Source organism: Bos indicus, chromosome 4 (assembly GCF_029378745.1).
Source record: "Bos indicus isolate NIAB-ARS_2022 breed Sahiwal x Tharparkar chromosome 4, NIAB-ARS_B.indTharparkar_mat_pri_1.0, whole genome shotgun sequence".
NCBI lineage: Eukaryota > Metazoa > Chordata > Mammalia > Artiodactyla > Bovidae > Bos > Bos indicus.
This window is the reverse complement of record NC_091763.1, coordinates 33,005,868-33,024,063: the sequence shown is the minus strand read 5'-3', so window position 1 is coordinate 33,024,063 and position 18,196 is coordinate 33,005,868. Positions and strand designations below refer to the sequence as shown.

Genomic DNA, 18,196 nt, shown 5'->3' with positions numbered 1-18,196 from the left:
CAGCGGGATGGGATTGGAAGTGGGAGGGAAGTTCAAGACAGAGGGGACATATGTATACCTATGGTTGATTCATGTTGATATTTGGGAGAAGCCAACACAATATTGTAAAGCAATTACCCTTCAATTATAAATAAAAGGATTTTTAAATACATCTCAACAATTAAAAAAAAAAAGATTGCCAGAAGAAATTTTTCACAACCTCAGATATGCAGATCACCACTCTAATGGCATGAAGAGAAGAGAAACTTAAGAGCCTCTTTATGAAGGTGAAAGAGAATAATAAAAAAACTGGCTTGAAACTCAACATTAAAAAAACTAAGATCATGGCATCCAATCCCATCACTTCATGGCAAACAGGAGGGCAAAAAATGGAAACAGTGGCGGGTTTTATTTTCTTGGACTCCAAAATCACTGCAGATGGTGACTACAGCCATGAAATTAAGACACTTCCTCCTTGGAAGGAAAGCTAGGCAAAGACACCACTTTGCACTTTGCTGACAAAGTCTGTATAGTCAAGGTATGGTTTTTCCAGTAGTCATGTGAGATTTGGACCATAAAGAAGACTGAGAGCCAAAGCACTGATGCTCATGAATTGTGGTGTTGGAGAAGACTGTTCGAGAGTCCCTTGGACAATAAGAAGATCGGTCAATCCTAAAGGAAATCAACCCTAACTATTCAATGGAAGGACTAATGCTGAAGCTGAAGCTCCAATACTTTGACCACCTGATGCGAAGAGACAACTCCTTGGAAAAGCCCCTGATGCTGGGAAAGACTGAGGGCAGGAGGAGAAAGGGGCAACAGAGGATGAGATGGTTGGATGTCGTCACTGACTCAAAGGACATGAGTTTGAGCAAACTCTGGGAGATATTTGAGGATGATGGAGACTGGTGTGCTATATATACTTCAGGGGGCTGCAAAGAGTTGGACACAACTTAGCGACTGAACAACAACAACCAGGAATAGAGCTATCACTGAAGACACCTAAAAAGAACACGGGCCAGGTGTGTGAGGGGGAGATCAGGGTTGACCATGTCCCACTATTTCTGCACGGTCAAGCAAACATCATTTACCAATGTTTTCCTTCTTGCTGCTGCTGCTGCTGCTAAGTCGCTTCAGTCGTGTCTGACTCTGTGCGACCCCACGGACTGCAGCCTACCAGGCTTCTCCATCCATAGGATTTTCCAGGCAAGAACACTGGAGTGGGTTGCCATTTTCCTTCTTATCTGAAGGATATCTTATCTAAATTTCATCCCTCCTCTTAGCATTTCCAAACCACTACTCCCAACAAATCACCTTCTTTTGTCTTTAGCTGCAAATGGCATTTAAAGCAAGGGTTTCAGCCAGAGTACCCAGGTTGTCAAAAATGAAATTGCACATTTTTTTTTGCACCCTCAATATTACACTCATTATTCTAAATGAAAGACAAAAAGAAAATTTCCAGTTTGGTCTCTTTCCTTCCTTTCAGAGATTAGGCTCAAGTCTACTGTTACTTACAACCTCTTTTAAAAGATGTAGAATCCCATACTCTATATTTTGATAGCAGTGCTCAGTCAATTCAAAGCTATTATTCTGTTCATTTATTTGATTCCTTATTCTGTGTCTCCATACTTCAGGGTTATCCTTACACCCTCATTTTGCTCCTTTCCCCACTCACCTCAGATGCTGTGCTGATGTTCATGATGAAGTTTTACTTTCAGCCTCTAGTTATACATAAGGCATATAACACTTGGAACTTACCATTTAATATCTGTGACTCCAAATATTCCTAAGTAAATCCAAAGGTCCATGATATGAGGCAATTTTTAATGTTGATAAGCTAACACATTTGAAGCCAATGTCCAAAAGGCAAGTTCTGATGGCAAGTCCACCAAACGCCCAAAACCCCTGCTGCACACCTTTGCTCTTTTCTATGTATTATTTATTTCCTGATGTACTATAATTCTCAGCATATAGTCCAGTGCTATTTGTGACAGGGCACACTGAGAAAATCTTAGGCTATAATCTTCATGAAGATAAAGGATCTAATCTAGCATGAGTAAGGGGCTTCCCTGGTGGCTCAGTGGTAAAGAACTCGCCTGCAATGCCAGAGATGCAGGTTCACTCCCTGGGTCAGGAAGATCCCCTGGAGAGGAACATGGCAATCCACTCCAGTACTGGACTGACTGAAGCGACTGAGCACACACACATGCGCAGCACAAGTACAGTAATTCAGAATTTTACTCAAATGAGCGGAATGACTAGGGTAGAGAGACTGACGTTCCAGACAGGGAAAGCCACCAAACATGAGGTGTGGATACACTTCTCTTTTCCTCTCCTAGGAACACAGGATAAGAGCTACCTCCTTACGGATGAAACAGGAAGGCACCTTTAAAATAATGACACAGCCTGAGGACATGACATAAACCGATCAGAACCAAACAGGTCCAAGATGGCAGATGGTTCAACTTCTACTAGACCTTAAGCCTCAATATACGTTCACTGTAACACATCATCAAGCTAAATGACTCACCTTCAGGCACCATGACAGTTCTAAGGCCGATCATCAAAGACCAAAAAGTGAGTGGTGGCCCAGTTCCTGGAAATCTCTGCCCTTGCCCCAAATAGTTGGAATAATCCTCCCATTTAGCCTATGAAACTACCCAGCCCATAAAATCTAACCACAGCAGTATTATGAGGCTGCTCTTACCTTCTGAGATGGCCCACACTCTGTGGAGTGTGTTTGTCTCTAAATAAATCCACTTTTTACCTATCCCTCTGTCTTTCACTGAATTCCTTCTGCAACAAAACATCAAGAACCAGAGCTTCATTAGGTCCTGAAACCAGGTGTCTGATCTCAGTTGGAAGAGAGTGGGTTTTGGCCAGGTTTCAGTCCTGGCCACGTGGGTTAGAGTCCCAAACTGAACAGTTTCACAGCCTCTCTCAGCTCCTTTGGAAGAGGAACAGGACCATCACTCAGGCGCTGTTTGTTACTGCTGGTGTCGGTGACTGCCGACCGCCTAAGGTACACTCTATGAGGGCAGGGACCCTGTTTTATTCACTCCAGAATCACTAGCACCCAGAACAGAGCCTGGATCTTCATGGCATTCTCAGCATTTGTCAAATGAATGAATATAAATGCCAGAGAAGTTACAAAAGCAGTTTTGTACCAAAAGAAGTAAAAAGAATTTACTCTTTATTCATTAAAGTTTACCAGAATTGGAAAATTTACATAGCATTTTGAAAATCCTAACGTCTTCATAATTTCAATATAAAATTTTCTTTAGTCGTGTGTTTTGCTTTTTGTTAAATTTAGACGCAGACATAGGATAAAGATCACTTTACAGTTATTCAAAAATTATAAATTATCTAGTTTTGTAAATTTTTTGTAAAGTGATTCTTTGCATCACTTTACAGTTATTTCCCCTTGAATAAAACAATGAAAGAAAAAGCCTAGTAAGGAGCCAGGTATTCAAAAATTATTATCTATCTATGAAGTATTCTTGCCCAAAAAGTTAATCCCAAATCTAAAAAGGGTCTCCTAAATGCGTTTCAATGTTTACATTTTTAAAAGAAACTGAAATACAACTGATTTCCAATACTCTATTAGCTTCAGTTATACAGCATAGTGAATAACTATTCACTATTTTTTGAATTATACTCCATCTATAATTATTTAAAGTATTGGCTATATTCCCTGTGCTATACATTACATCCTTGTATCTTATTTATCCTAGTTGGACTTTAGACGTTTACTTGAGAGTATCCTTTGAAAAGAAACATTAATGAGTAATTTAGAACCTCAAAAAACCCTCAAATGCCTCCTTATTTTTCTGGTTGTGTTAGGTTCAAAACCAGGCCCCCTGGAGTGGAAACATGGCGTCTTAACCACTGGACCACCAGCAAAGTTCCTAACCTCCTTTTTTATAGTAATTATTTCCTTGTTGTTCTTTGCCGTCTTAACTACCGGAACCACCAGGGAATTCCCTCAAATGCCTCCTTTTCCCTTTCACTGTAAAATATAAGATAAACTCTGGATCCTTAGAGGAATGACTGATTCCAGGACCAGAATTATCCAAGATCAGCCTGTGGTATCTTGTACCAGAAAGCAAGAAAGTTAGCAATGACAAATGTATCTTGTCAGAAGTAAACAGGAAATAACATAAAGGCATTTCCATTAGTAAAGACTGGACAATCTGAGCTTCAAAAAGAAAAATAAATTTAAGTGATAGAAGGACATTGAATATATGCATTTCTGCTGTAATCCAGAAACAAAACAAAACTGTGTTTTTCAATCACACGATGAAAATAACTAGCCTGATGGGGAAAGGGCTTCACTGGTGGCTCAAATGGTAAAGAATCTGCCTGCAGTGCAGGAGACTTGTGTTCAATCCCTGGGTCGGGAAGATCCCCTGGAAAAGGGAATGGCTACCCACTCCAGTATTCTTGCCTGGAGAATCCCCATGGACAGAGTCTACAGTCGAAGGGGTCACAAAGAGTTGGGTATGACTGAGCAACTTTCACTCACTTATGGGGAGAACAGGGCTATGGGATGACAACTCAAAGCCTATTCAACCTGCTGACTAAACCACTAAGAAAGACTGTGACAATCCTAACTAAACTTCAAACCTAGTGTAAAATATTTGTTAAATTCCTATTAATTAAAGAAATATTACAATAACTTTACGACAACAGCTTTAACAACGACAAACAAGTAAGAGCTACTTGATGGAAGATGGTCGAGGCTCCTGAGGTTGAGGTTTGCCATGAAGGCAAGGAAAAACCGCACAAAGCTGCATTGCTGCTGCTGCTAAGTCATTTCAGTCATGCCCGATTCTGTGCGACCCCATAGACAGCAGCCCACCAGGCTCCCCCGTCCCAGGGATTCTCCAGGCAAGAACACTGGAGTGGGTTGCCATTTCCTTCTCCAATGCATGAAAGTGAAAACTGGAAGTGAAGTCGCACAGTCGAGTACGACTCTTCGTGACCCCATGGACTGCAGCCTACCAGGCTCCTCTGTCCATGGGATTTTCCAAGCAAGAGTACTGGAGTGGGGTGCCATTGCTGCATTACTACAGGTCAATCATCTCCAAGTCCTAGCTCAATTGAGCTAGAGAGGAGGGTAAGAATGTATTATGTACAGTGAGAGAGCGCCATCTATTGGTGGCCTGAAGTATTTGCCTGTATTCAGTTCAGTTCAGTCACTCAGTCATGTCTGTCTCTTTGGGACCCATGGACTACAGCACCACAGGCTTCCCTGTCCATCATCAACTCCCGGAGTTTACTTAAACTCATGTCCATGGAGTTGGTGACACCATCCATCCATCTCGCCCTCTGTCATCCCCTTCTCCTCCCGCCTTCAGTCTTTGCCAGCAACTGGGTCTTTTCCAATGAGTCAGTTCTTCCGATCAGGTGGCCAAGGCATTGGAATTTCAGCTTCAGAATCAGTCCTTTCAATGAATATTCAGGACTGATCTCCTTTAGGACCGACTGGTTGGATCTCCTTGCAGTCCAAGGGACTCTCAAGAGTCTTCTCCAACACTACAGTTCAAAATCATCAATTCTATGGCACTCAGCTTTCTTTATAGTCCAACTCTCACATCCATAAATGACCAATGGAAAAACAATAGCTTTGACTAGATGGACCTTTGTTGGCAAAGTAATGTCTCTGCTTTTGAATATGCTATCTAGGTTGGTCATAACTTTTCTTCCAAGGAGAAAGCGTCTTTTAATTTCATGGCTGTAATCACCATCTGCAGTGATTTCAGAGCCGCCCAAAATAAAGTCTGTCACTTTTTCCATTGTTTCCCCATCTATTTGCCATGAAGTGATGGGACCAGATGCCATGATCTTAGTTTTCTGAATGTTGACCTTAAGCCAACTTTTTCACTCTCCTCCTTGACTTTCATCAAGAGGATCTTTAGTTCTTCGCTTTCTGCCATAAGGGTGGTGACATCTACATATCTGAAGTTATTGATATTTCTCCAGGCAATCTTGATTCCAGCTTGTGCTTCCTCCAGCCCAGCATTTGTCATGATGTACTCTTCATGTAAGTTAAATAAACAGGGTGACAATATACAGCCTTGACGTACTCCTTTTCCTATTTGGAACCAGTCTGTTGTTCCATGTCCAATTCTAACTGTTGCTTCCTGACCTGCATACAGGTTTCTCAAGAGGTGGGTCAAGTGGTCTGGTAGTCCCATCTCTTTCAGAAGTTTCCACAGTTTGTTGTGATCCACACAGTCAAAGGCTTTGGCATAGTCAATAAAGCAGAAAAAGATGTTTTTCTGGAACTCTTTTGCTTTTTCGATGATCCAGTGGATGTTGGCAATTTGATCTCTGGTTCCTCTGCCTTTTCTAAAACCAGCTTGAACATCTGGAAGTCCACAGTTCACGTATTGCTGAAGCCTAGCTTGGAGAATTTTGAGCATTACCTTACTAGTGTGTGAGATGAGTGCAATTGTGCGGTAGTTTGAGCATTCTTTGGCATTGCCTTTCTTCAGGACTGGAATGCAAACTGACCTTTTCCAGCTTTGTGGCCACTGCTGAGTTTTCCAAATTTTCTGGCATATTGAGTACAGCACTTTCACAGCATCATCTTTCAGGATTTCAAATAGCTCAACTGGAATTCCATCACCTCCACTAGCTTCATTCGTAGTGATGTTTCCTAAGGCCCATTTGACTTCACATTCCAGGATGTCTGGCTCTAGGTGAGTGATCACACCATCGTGATTATCTGGGTCGTGAAGATGTTTTTTGTACAGTTCTTCTATGTGTAATATATGTCGGCCTAATTGTAATTTGATATTTTAATAGCTGTTACCTGCCAAAAATATATACAACCAGGAACTGCCATGATTTTCCCATTTTTAACTCGGCTATGATGACATCATTGCACTCTGTTAGAATCCATACCAGTCATCCTAAAAGTTGTGAGCCAGGGTGCCAAAACATCAATGACTTCTGGTTTTCAGGCCAACGGATCACACCATTACTACTCACCATGAACTACACCATTATGCAATATACAGCCTTGAACTGGAACAGTGTTGAACCAGAACAGTGGCCTAGTTTTAGCAATGCACGATTCTTCACTCTGCTAGTCAAGACTCTTCACTCCCTTCTCTAGGGAGCCCTCTAAAACATTTTACTACTCCTATTTTTCAAATCACGAATAGAAAAATTTCATCAACTAGAAAAAAATCATTTTACCTTTTATCGATAATTATTATGACAAGGTGTTTAGCTCTTGTATCCTGTTATGAGACTGTTCTCAAAGTCTGCAATGAGTGTTTCACAAAGAATCACTTGTACAGCAGACAGAACATCTCTCTGAATGCCTATCACAGATCTATAATATTATCATAAATATTCATCCAACTACCATTGAGCCTGGCTGCCAACGCAGGAGACTTTAGAGACGCAGGTTCAATCCCTGGGTAGGGAAGATCCCCTGGAGGAGGGCACGGCAACCCACTCCAGTATTTCTGCCTACAGAATCCCCTTGGACAGAGGAGTCGAATAGGCTACAGCCCACAGGGTCGCAAAGAGTCAGACAAGACTGAAGTGACTTAGCATAGCATAGCACACCATTTAGAAACTCAATCTCAAAAGTGAATTCCTTGATACTCAGGGATAATACAATCAAGTCCAAACTCACTGTCTGACCTGTACCATTTAGGCATGTTAAGGTAAAACATTTTAAACTCAATATTTATCTGAGTGATTATATTAAGGAGATCTACGGTTTCTACAAGCCAAAACAGACTAATAATCTTGATTACCTTCTTTGTCCTAACAGTATTAAACATGATATGACTTAATACTTATAATAACCCACAACACAAGTATTATCCCCATGTTACAAATAAGGCAACAGAGGCTCCAAGAAAATAATTCAACTGAGATTGAGCTCATAATAGGCAAGGTCAGAGCCAGTATCTGAGCACAGTCCTGATCTGCGATGAAGCTGTGGAATGCTCCTCTATGATATCATCTACTGCCCAAACTACACAATGTTCAGATTTCACGAGTATTTAAAGACATTATTAAAGCATATTTTAATGGTAATTAAAAAACACATCTAACCTTTGAGAAATATATAAAAAGTTAAGTGGCAAATTATCTTAATCACCCAGGAAAAGATAATCAACATAACGTAGAAGCAAATATTTCATACTTCATATTCCATTTAATGCTCCTCTTCTAACCTTTTTCCTTATATGTTATATCTTTGACTGCAGACCTTCCTGTTGGAAAAAAATCTCAGTGACATAGGGAAGAAAAAATGTCTACTCTCTCCCTGCAGTTTCAAAAATGCCAGAGATTATCTGTACCTTAAATGTGATTCTGATAACGTAGCAAATCGTAAACATTCTAGAAAACACCTACTCTTCTATTAAGTGTTCTGTAATGCTTTCTGTATAAAGGGATCTTGTAAGGCACCAATTTACAACCCATCCTGAGACTGCAACCATGTTATGTGAAAATAAATCTTTAATCTCTAAATTCAATAACCTAATTCTCATCAGTGACTTTAACTTTTTATTTTTTGCTCTAATAACTTAAAGAGATTAACTAGATTAATCTAGTAACTTAAAGAGATTAAAACTTAAATTGATTAGTATTTGATTAGTAACTAATCAATTAGTAATTGATTAGTATTGAGATTAGTAACTTAAAGAGATTAAAAACAATTGTAAGGTTTCTTTGCAAAACCAGAAAGATCAAGGACACTTCTATTATAGCAATAAGATAAAACCTAACTCACAAATTCTTTTTTAAACTAAAAAGTTTGAGACTTTCCTTTAAATTATCAGAAGTAAAATAAATGTGATGCATTCAAATTTAATTCTTCAAATGGAAATAGCTCTGTGATGAAATAAAAACCGACTACATAATTATTTTTAGGTTAAAAGCATTTAGAAAAACTACCAGTATTACTTGCAAAAGAAAAATTACTTTCTTAATCTTTTAATTGTAAAGAAATAACCAGAAATCTCTATTGTTTGCTTCATGATATTTTTCTCCCTGCTTATAGTAGTGAGGGACACTATAGGATTAGTAGTATTAATGTGCTCCTCAGTGAGAGGGACCCCACAGGACACATTCTCTTTAAAATATTTTTTAAAAATCTTAAGAAACAATAAGTGAACGTAATTCTTATCAAGACACAAATTCCTAGAAACACTAAATTTTTATGTTCCTTAATAAAACTTTTTTACTTAAAAAAAGCATTTAATTTTCTTGGTTGCAAAGTATCTCCATGCAAATTATGTGTTAATTACAGAAGGAACAGCAGTAACTATACAGAAGAGAAAAACATCTTAACCAAATGATTAAAATTAACATCACTAATAAAAGGCCAACAGACTTCATGGACCTCTGGATGTGACACCCTGAGAACACACTGCTTGCTTACTATTCCAGCCCCAAATGGATAAGCTCATTCTAATTACAAGAAAAAGTAAACAAACTCAAACTGAGGGACAGTCTATAAAATTTCTAGCTTGTGTTCTCAGAAATACCAATCTCAATTGAGATAACCACTGAAATGCTAACATTAAAAGTAACTGAAGATACTGAGAGTCAATGCAAAATGTGATCCTGGATTAGATCCTGTACCAAAAAAACGAAAGCAATATGAAACATTACTTGGACAACTGATGAAAGTGAAATATGAGATATAGGTAAAATGGAAGTATTCTACTGATTTAAATTTCTTACAATGAGAGCGGAACTGTGAGTGTGTAGGGTAATGTTATTGTTCTTGGAAAAACACACTGAAGTGCTCTGAGGTATGCAACCTTTCGGGTAGTTCAAAAAAACATGTCCACGTATACAAGGAGGAGAGAATCATGACATGTGGAAAATGCTGAAAATTGATGAAGCTAGGAAAGAGCATATAGACATTATTTTGTACTATCTTTGCAACCTTTCTGAAAGTTTGAAATTATTTCCACTGCTATGCATATACACTGAGGAAACCAGAACTGAAAGAGACACGTGTACCCCAGTGTTCATCGCAGCACTGTTTACAATAGCCAGGACATGGAAGCAACCTAGATGTCCATCAGCAGAGGAATGGATAAGAAAGCTGTGGTACATATACACAATGGAGTATTACTCAGCTATTAAAAAGAATGCATTTGAATCAGTACTAATGAGGTGGATGAAACTGGAGCCTATTATACAGAGTGAAGTAAGCCAGAAAGAAAACACCAATACAGTATACTAATGCATATATATGGAATTTAGAAAGATGATAACGACGACCCTATATATGAGACAGCAAAAGAGACAGATATAAAGAACAGACTTTTGGACTCTGTGGGAGAGGGCGAGGGGGGGATGATTTGAGAGAATAGCACTGAAACATGTATATTACCATATGTGAAATAGATGACCAGTCCAAGTTCAATGCATGAAACAGGGCCCTCAAAGCTGGTGCACTGGGACAACCCAGAGGGATGGGATGGGGAGGGAGGTGGGAGGAGGGTTCAGGACATAGGTACACCCGTGGCTGATTCATGTCAATGTACAGCAAAAAACACCACAATATTGTAAAGTAATTAGTCTCCAATTAAAATAAATTAATTTTAAAAAAGAAAAAAATTTAAAACCATCCTTAACATTAAGTAAATATTAACATGAGGAGGTTTTCACTATAAACAACTAATTGATAAAATTGTTTGACAAAACGGTATGGCTAGTAAAAGTGCTTTAAACTAGTACTTTAAACACTACTCTAAGGAGCTGTGCCAGATTGTAGATCAATACACAGTTTTCAACAACAAAAAACTTTCTATGAAAAAAATGTCAGCTCTACTAAACTGCACTCAGTGCATTCTGGCACATCCTGGTAACAAAAAGTTTATCTAGTGGCACTGTATGTTCAGTAGTACAGTGTACTTTGAATGGATGCTCTTATATGCCATCTTTTTGCAATCACTAAAACCTGAAAATTATGCATATACATTTGGAATAACACACACCATATTATCACAGTTAACTCTGGGTAACACAACCGAAGGTGCTTTTTATCTTCTTCCCATATTTTGGAATGTTTCTACAGGGAACATGGATTAGTTTTACAAGAAAAAAGGAAACTTTTTTAAAAAGACTAAGTGAAAAAGACCTAAATAGCAGGCAATCAGATTTCTTAGAAATTGAATCCTACACCAAACATGACATTTTTCTTAACTTTACATACTGCCCAAACTTTTCCAAAAGGACTCACTTACAGCTGATCTTGAAGCTCCACAATTATATATTCTAATTGTTCCTTCTCCAGTTTATGAGCCAGGTCAGAATCTTCAATCCTCTGTAGTAGTATTTTATTCTGAGCGACAGATTCAGACAGCTGGTTCTCTCGAAGTTGTAAGAGTTCTTCAAGATAACCCTGGAAATAACAAGTGCAAAATTCTAATATGTATCTTGAAGATAAATGCTGAGTAGATTAAATGTTATTCTTAGCTATATTGTAATGAAATTATTTCAAAGTATCACTGAATAAATGGTAAATAAAACGGTTTTAACTGAATTAAAAATTTAACATATGTTCTCCATTATTTAAAGTTCTCTAAAGTTTAATGAGATGGCTGGATGGGATGAGATGGCTGGATGGCATCACCAACTCGATGGACATGAGTTTGAGGGAACTCCGGGAGTTGGTGATGGACAGGGAGGCCTGGCGTGCTTCAATTCACAGGGTCGCAAAGAGTCGGACACGACTGAGCAACTGAACTGAACTGAAAGTTCAATGAAGTATGTTTATAATTTAACATAAACCTGAGTTAAAATATTATAATTTCTAAGCTCTGCAACAGTGATAAACACTCTAAATGCCTTCAGGCTTCAAAACAGACTTAATTATAGAATTATTAATTAAAAATCTGCCTCTCAGTGATTATTTTTCAAAAACAGTTATTAACATTTTAGCATTAGCATAGTACAGGAAAGCAGCATAATGTCTAGGTTAGGCCTACAGCGTAAGGGACTGTCTCGTGTCAAACTCCAGTTCTACTACTTATAAACTAAGTGTGCTTGGGTAAAGTATTTAATCTCTCTGGGTCTTTGTTTCATCATCTAAAAATGTGGGAACAAAAAGGGTATCCAGCTGAGAAGATTAAATGAAAGGTAAAGTGTTTAGAATACTATTAATACCTGGTATCCTGTATGCAATGTATAATTCGTGGCTAAAATTATTAGCAGACACTTAAAGACAGATTCTCCCTTATCTTTTAACTCACTTATTAGTTCTTTGTCCTTTTGCCCTGCTTTCTAGGAGTGTTCATTTAATTTATTCTCCAAATCCTTATACTAAATTTCTGAACTCAAGAAATCTTATTTTTAATTTCCAAACTTTTTTTCATGTTTTCTGCTGTTCCCTTCTCATGGCATTCTATAATTTTTAGATACAATGTGCTTTCTTCTTAGGATATTCATTAGACTTTTTTTTTCTTAAAGTGTTCTTCTATTCCATTTCTTATCCTTTTTACGCGCTTAACATTAGAAAACTACTTTAGCTATTCTGGCTTCATAATACGTATTAATAGCAACTAGTACTATTCCTAATACGTATTCATAATACATATTAATAGCAACTAGTACTATTCTTTTTCAGATTTTTTTTCCTGTCAATTTTCAAATATTTGGTTTTCTCCATAATAAAATCTCAAAAATTAAAAATAAATTTGATTTTTACAAATGAAACTGTTATATGTGTACACAGCTTAGTTTAAGCTATGCATGATTATTTTTAAACATCAGTAATTAAACAACACAAATTCCCAGCACCTGGATTCACTGCCAGTACTTTCAGAGTCATACCGTGTCTTTCTGATCACATCCCCTGTTCTCTGGAGGGATGACAACATCCTGAGATTTGTGTTTATCACCCCCTTGCTTTTCCTCCAGCATCACCACAAATGTGTCTTCTTAAACAATATACTGTTTAGTTTGGCTGAGTTTTACCCATATTCTTTTGCAACTTGCTTTTTCGTCTAGTGATGAGTCTCACTACAGTTGCTGCCTTTACTCTCAACAGTGCACAGTATTCTGTTGTATGAATACTGTGGCTTATTTACTCACTCTCCTATCAATGGCCATTTAGATTATTTTCCATATTTCTTAATATAAACAACATTACCGTGAACAGTCCGTTATATGATATCTGGTACAGACATCTGAGAGTTTCTGGGACACATGACTAGGAGTAGAGTTGCTGGGTCATAGGCCTTAGATATCCGTGCACTTATTAGATAATGCTGAACTGTTCATACCACAGGTTTTAACACTAACCATATCCCATTTGAATTCATGTGACTTTATATTCAGTATCAAATATATACTGAATATATAGGATATATTTAGTATCCAAGTTATACTGAATTCATAAAATCAATTGGAAACGATTCCTTCTTTTTCCTACTCTCAAAAACAGCCAGTAGAAAACAGGAATTACTGCCTCCTGAACATTTGGTAGCATCTATCTCAGAAACCAAACAGGTCTGGTGATTTGAGGCGAAGGAGGGAACAGATTTTAAGCTAGTTGTTTAATTTCTTCAATGATTATAGGTCTGTAAGTTTTGAGAAGTAGTATTTATAAAAACTCATCTAAATTTTCTAAGGTACTGACATAAAATTGATAAAATTATTAATAATTATGGGAGGGCTCTCCCTGGCATTTATAGTTATACTGTCTATTCTCTTTTAATTCTTAAAATCGTCTATCTGTGCCTCAACTCTTTTAAATTTAATTATGGCTGATTCTATTTAATTGGTTTGTACAGATAATTAGCTTTTGGTTTAACTGATTATGTACTTCTGGTTATTTCATTAACACCTGCTTTTATTTTTATTATTTTGAACTGGTTTGTTGTTTCTGCTTACTCTTGGATGCTTCGCTCTTTAATTTTCATTCTTTTCTAGGATAAGTAGTTCTCCGAGTGCTGTGCAAGTTGCAACTTAGTACTATCGGTGTCCATTGTTTTCATTCCTGTTCATTTCTAAGTATCGTCTCATTTCTTTTTGACCCATAACTTAGAAGACTTTATTTTTTTAAAATCTCCATTGGTGTACTTTAGGTGGTGGTAACCTTTTTCTATTGAATCTAATTTTATTGTATTGTGGTCACTATTGTATCATTTTTTGTATTTGCTTTGTGACCTAGTATAGCCCATAAAAAATGGAATAGTTGTCCCATGTATGCTTTAAAAGAATGTGTATTCTAATTGTTAGCATTTACCATATTAAAAAAAATAAATTTATTTATTTATTTTTGGCTGGGCGGAGTCTTCATTGCTGCGTGGGCTCTCCTCCAGGCGTAGAATGTGGGGGGTACTCTCCAGCTGTGGTGCATGGGCTTCTCACCAGAAGGTGCAATTGCTTCTCTTGCTGTGCAGCCCGGGCTCTAGGGCACGCAGGTTTCAGTGGTTACCCACCAGGCTTTAGAGCACAGACTTAATAGCTGAGGTACATGGACTCAGTTGCTCTGAGGCATGTGGGATATTCCTGGATCAGGGATCGAATCCAGATCTTATGCACTGGCAGTCCACTAATAAAAATTGTAAATAATGCATTCATTGACCAGCAGGTGGATTCTTTACCACTGAGCCACCAGAGAAGTCCCTACCATAATTTACTTCAAGCTTACTAGTTGCATTGCTCAAGGTCATTACATCCTTACCAAGTTTTTGTCTGTTTAATCTGTAATTATTGGGAAGTAAAAATTTTCTACTATTATTATGGATTTATTCATTTTTCCTAGATATTCTATTAATTTCTATTTCATATTTTTCATGGCTGAATTTTTAAATGCATGTAAGTTCAGTACTGTTACAGATTGCTGGTAAATTCTTCTCTTTTAAAAAGGCAATATCTTTCTTTAGTCTTAATAATACTTTTTGCCTTGATGTCTAGTGTGAATTATACTGATATAGAATTATTTTGGTTAATATTTGCCTACTCTATTTTATCCTCCTAGTTTCAACGTTTTTTGAGTCACTATTTTATGCATGCCTTTTACAGATGGACAGCATGTCACTAAAACTTATGATTTAAAAAATAAATATAAGGCAAAAACCATTACAATATTGTAAAGTAATTAGCCTCCAATTAAAATAAATAAATTTAATTTAAAAAAACAAAAAATAAATTTAAGAGTTTGTCTTTTTTTTTTAATTAATTTTTAAGATTATTATTTTTTCGGCTTCTCCGTTTTAGCTTGTGGGATCTTAGTTGCCTGAACAGTGGTTGAACCAGAGCCTTGGGCAGTGAGAGCACACAGGCTTAACCACTGGACCACCAGGCATTCTCAAGAGTTTGTCTTAATTGTCAAGCTTATACCTTTCCCTTTTATGGCGATGTTGACTCTTGGCTGTATTGAGATTTCTGTTATTTTGTGTTTATTTTTTTAAATACTATCTTCATTTTTTTCTCATTTGCTCTTTTCTATTGTAATGATCACATTTTCTTTATTTCTTCTCTTTCTTATTATCAGTTTAAAAGCTAAATATTCTGTTTCTTTAACTGTAATTTTGGAAACAGTCATATACCTTAAAAAGGGTGTCTACACTCCTTTTACACTACACTACTTATAATACATAGATCCTAAGAGGCTTTAACTTCAATCACCCTTTCTCACCCTTTCTGATACTATTACATAGTGTTTAGTTCCATTTTAATTCCCAGGGAGGTCTGAAGCCAGACCTAAATGTTAAGCTTCTGATATTTTGTAATTCAGTCGTTAAAACACTGCTATTATTAACAATTAAATTATATAAACTCAGTTAAGTAAATTCTATTGAAAAACAAGGATTAAGTAAACTGTATTTAAAAACTACTCAAAATAACTACTACTTAAAATAACTACTACTCAAATAGTAGTAGTTGAGTAAAAATAACTACTCAAAATCCATCACTTCCCAAATATTTTACAACAGTATATTATTGCTATCTGTGCTCTTCAAGTCACAGTCATTGTATTTCTCTTGGAGAAAAACATTTCCCCCTTATCTTGCATTCAGTAACATCAAACAGGTAGTTTTAAGTTGGCCATGATGGGAGTATTTATCCCAGAGAAATCGGCAAATGAAAGCAAATCAGAGCTCATCGACTTCCCCTGCAAAGAAGGGGAACTTCTCCAGTTCTTAAGCATATTCCAGATCATCACTGCTGCCCCATACTGGCATTACTACTGCTGCTGCTATCTCATGTAGTCAAGGTTTACCAATTTCTGTGCTTACTCTGCCACTGTGAGTCTCATTCCTGTCTTCGAGGTTCAGTTTCCAACTTGAATGATAGTGGGCCTAGATTTGCTGTGTCCTGTTGGTATTAAAACACAGGTACCTAGGTTAAGGGAATGGCCCCTCACCACCACCCCAGGAGTTCGCAATGCCTTTAACTCAATATGCCCCACTTGTTTTTAGGCCCTTCCTTGTTTATAGAGTCCTTCAGCTCAGTTCAGTCACTCAGTTGTGTCCGAGTCTTTGTGACCCCATGGACTGCAGCACACCAGGCTTCCCTGTCCAGGATCAACTGCTGGAGCTTATTCAAACTCATGTTCATTCAGTCAGTGATGCCATCCAACCATCCTGTCCTCTGTCATCCCCTTCTCCTCCTGCCTTCAATCTTTCCCAGTATCAGAGTCTTTTCAAATGAGTCAATTCTTCCCATCAGGTGGCCAAAGTATTGGAGCTTCACCTTCAGCATCAGTCCTTCCAGTGAATATTCAGGATTAATTTCCTTTAGGATGCACTGATTGGATCGCCTTGCTGTCCAAGGGACTCTCAAGAGTCTTCTCCAACACCACAGTTCAAAAGCATTAATTCTTCGGCACACAGCTCTCTTTATAGTCCAACTCTCCCATCCATACATGACTACTGAAAAAATCATAGCTTTGACTAGACAGATCTGTGTTGGCAAATTAATGTCTCTGCTTTTTAATATTCTGTCTAGGTTGGTCTTAGCTTTTCTTCCAAGGAGCAAGCGTCTTTTAATTTCATGGCTACAGTCACCATCTGCAGTGATTCTGGAGCCCCCAAAAAATAATGCCCCACTGTCTGTACTGTTTCCCCATCTATTTCCCATGAAGTGATGGAACCAGATACCATGATCTTAGTTTCCTGAATGTTGAGTTTTGAGCCAACTTTTCCACTCTCCTCTTGTACTTTCATCAAGAGGTTCTTTAGTTCTTCGCTTTCTGCCATAAGGGTGGTGTCATCTGCATATCTGAGGTTATTGATATTTTTCCCAGCAATCTTGATTCCAGCTTGTGCTTCATCCAGTCCAGCATTTCTCATGATGTACTCTGCATATAAGTTAAATAAGGAGGGTGACAATATACAGCCTTGATGTACTCCTTTTTCAGTGTGGAACCAGTCTGTTGTTCCATGTCCAGTTCTAACTGTTGCTTCTTGACCTGCATAAAGATTTCTCAAGAGGCAGGTCAGGTGATCTGGTATTCCCATCCCTTTCAGAATTTTCCAAAGTTGGTTGTGATCCACATAGTCAAACGCTTTGGCATAGTCAATAAAGCAGAAGTAGATACTTTTCTGGAACTCTCTTGCTTTTTTGATGGTCCAACCAATGTTGGCAATTTGATCTCTGGTTCCTCTGCCTTTTCTAAATCCAGCTTGAACATCTGCAAGTTCACGGTTCACATACTGTTGAAGCCTGGCTTGAATAATTTTGAGCATTACTTTGCTAGTGTATGAAATGAGTATAATTATGCTATAGTTTGAGCATTCTTTGGCATTGCCTTTCTTCAGAACTGTAATGAAAACTGACCTTTTCCAGTCCTGTGGCCACTGCTGAGTTTTCCACATTTGCTGGCATATTGAGTGCAGCACTTTAACAGCATCATCTTTTAGGATTTGAAACAGCTCAACTGGAATTCCATCACCTCCACGAGCTTTGTTCGTAGTGATGCTTCCTAAGGCCCACTTGACTTCACATTCCAGGATGACTGGCTCTAGGTGAATGATCACACCATCGCGGTTATCTGGGTCATGAAGACCTTTTTTGTATAGTTCTTCTGTGTATTCTTGCCACCTCTTCTTAATATCTTCTGCTTCTGATAGGTCCCTACCATTTATGTCCTTTATTGTGCCCATGTTTCCATGAAGTGTTCCCTTGGTACCTCTAATTTTGTTGAAGAGATCTCTAGTCTTTCCTATTCTATTGTTTTCCTCTGTTTCTTTTCAGTGTTCACTTAGGA

At 37.8% G+C, this 18,196-nt stretch overlaps 1 protein-coding gene across 5 annotated transcripts in view; it reads right to left on the bottom strand.

Moving 5' to 3' along the window:
- Nucleotides 1-18,196, bottom strand: part of RUNDC3B (RUN domain containing 3B) — a 167,284-nt gene that overhangs the window by 35,134 nt on the left and 113,954 nt on the right. For all 5 annotated transcript variants that reach the window (XM_070787622.1, XM_070787619.1, XM_070787621.1 and 2 more), the window contains one exon: nt 11,220-11,377. In XM_070787622.1, the coding sequence (XP_070643723.1) occupies nt 11,220-11,377 (158 nt within the window). The remainder of the gene's footprint in view (nt 1-11,219; nt 11,378-18,196) is intronic.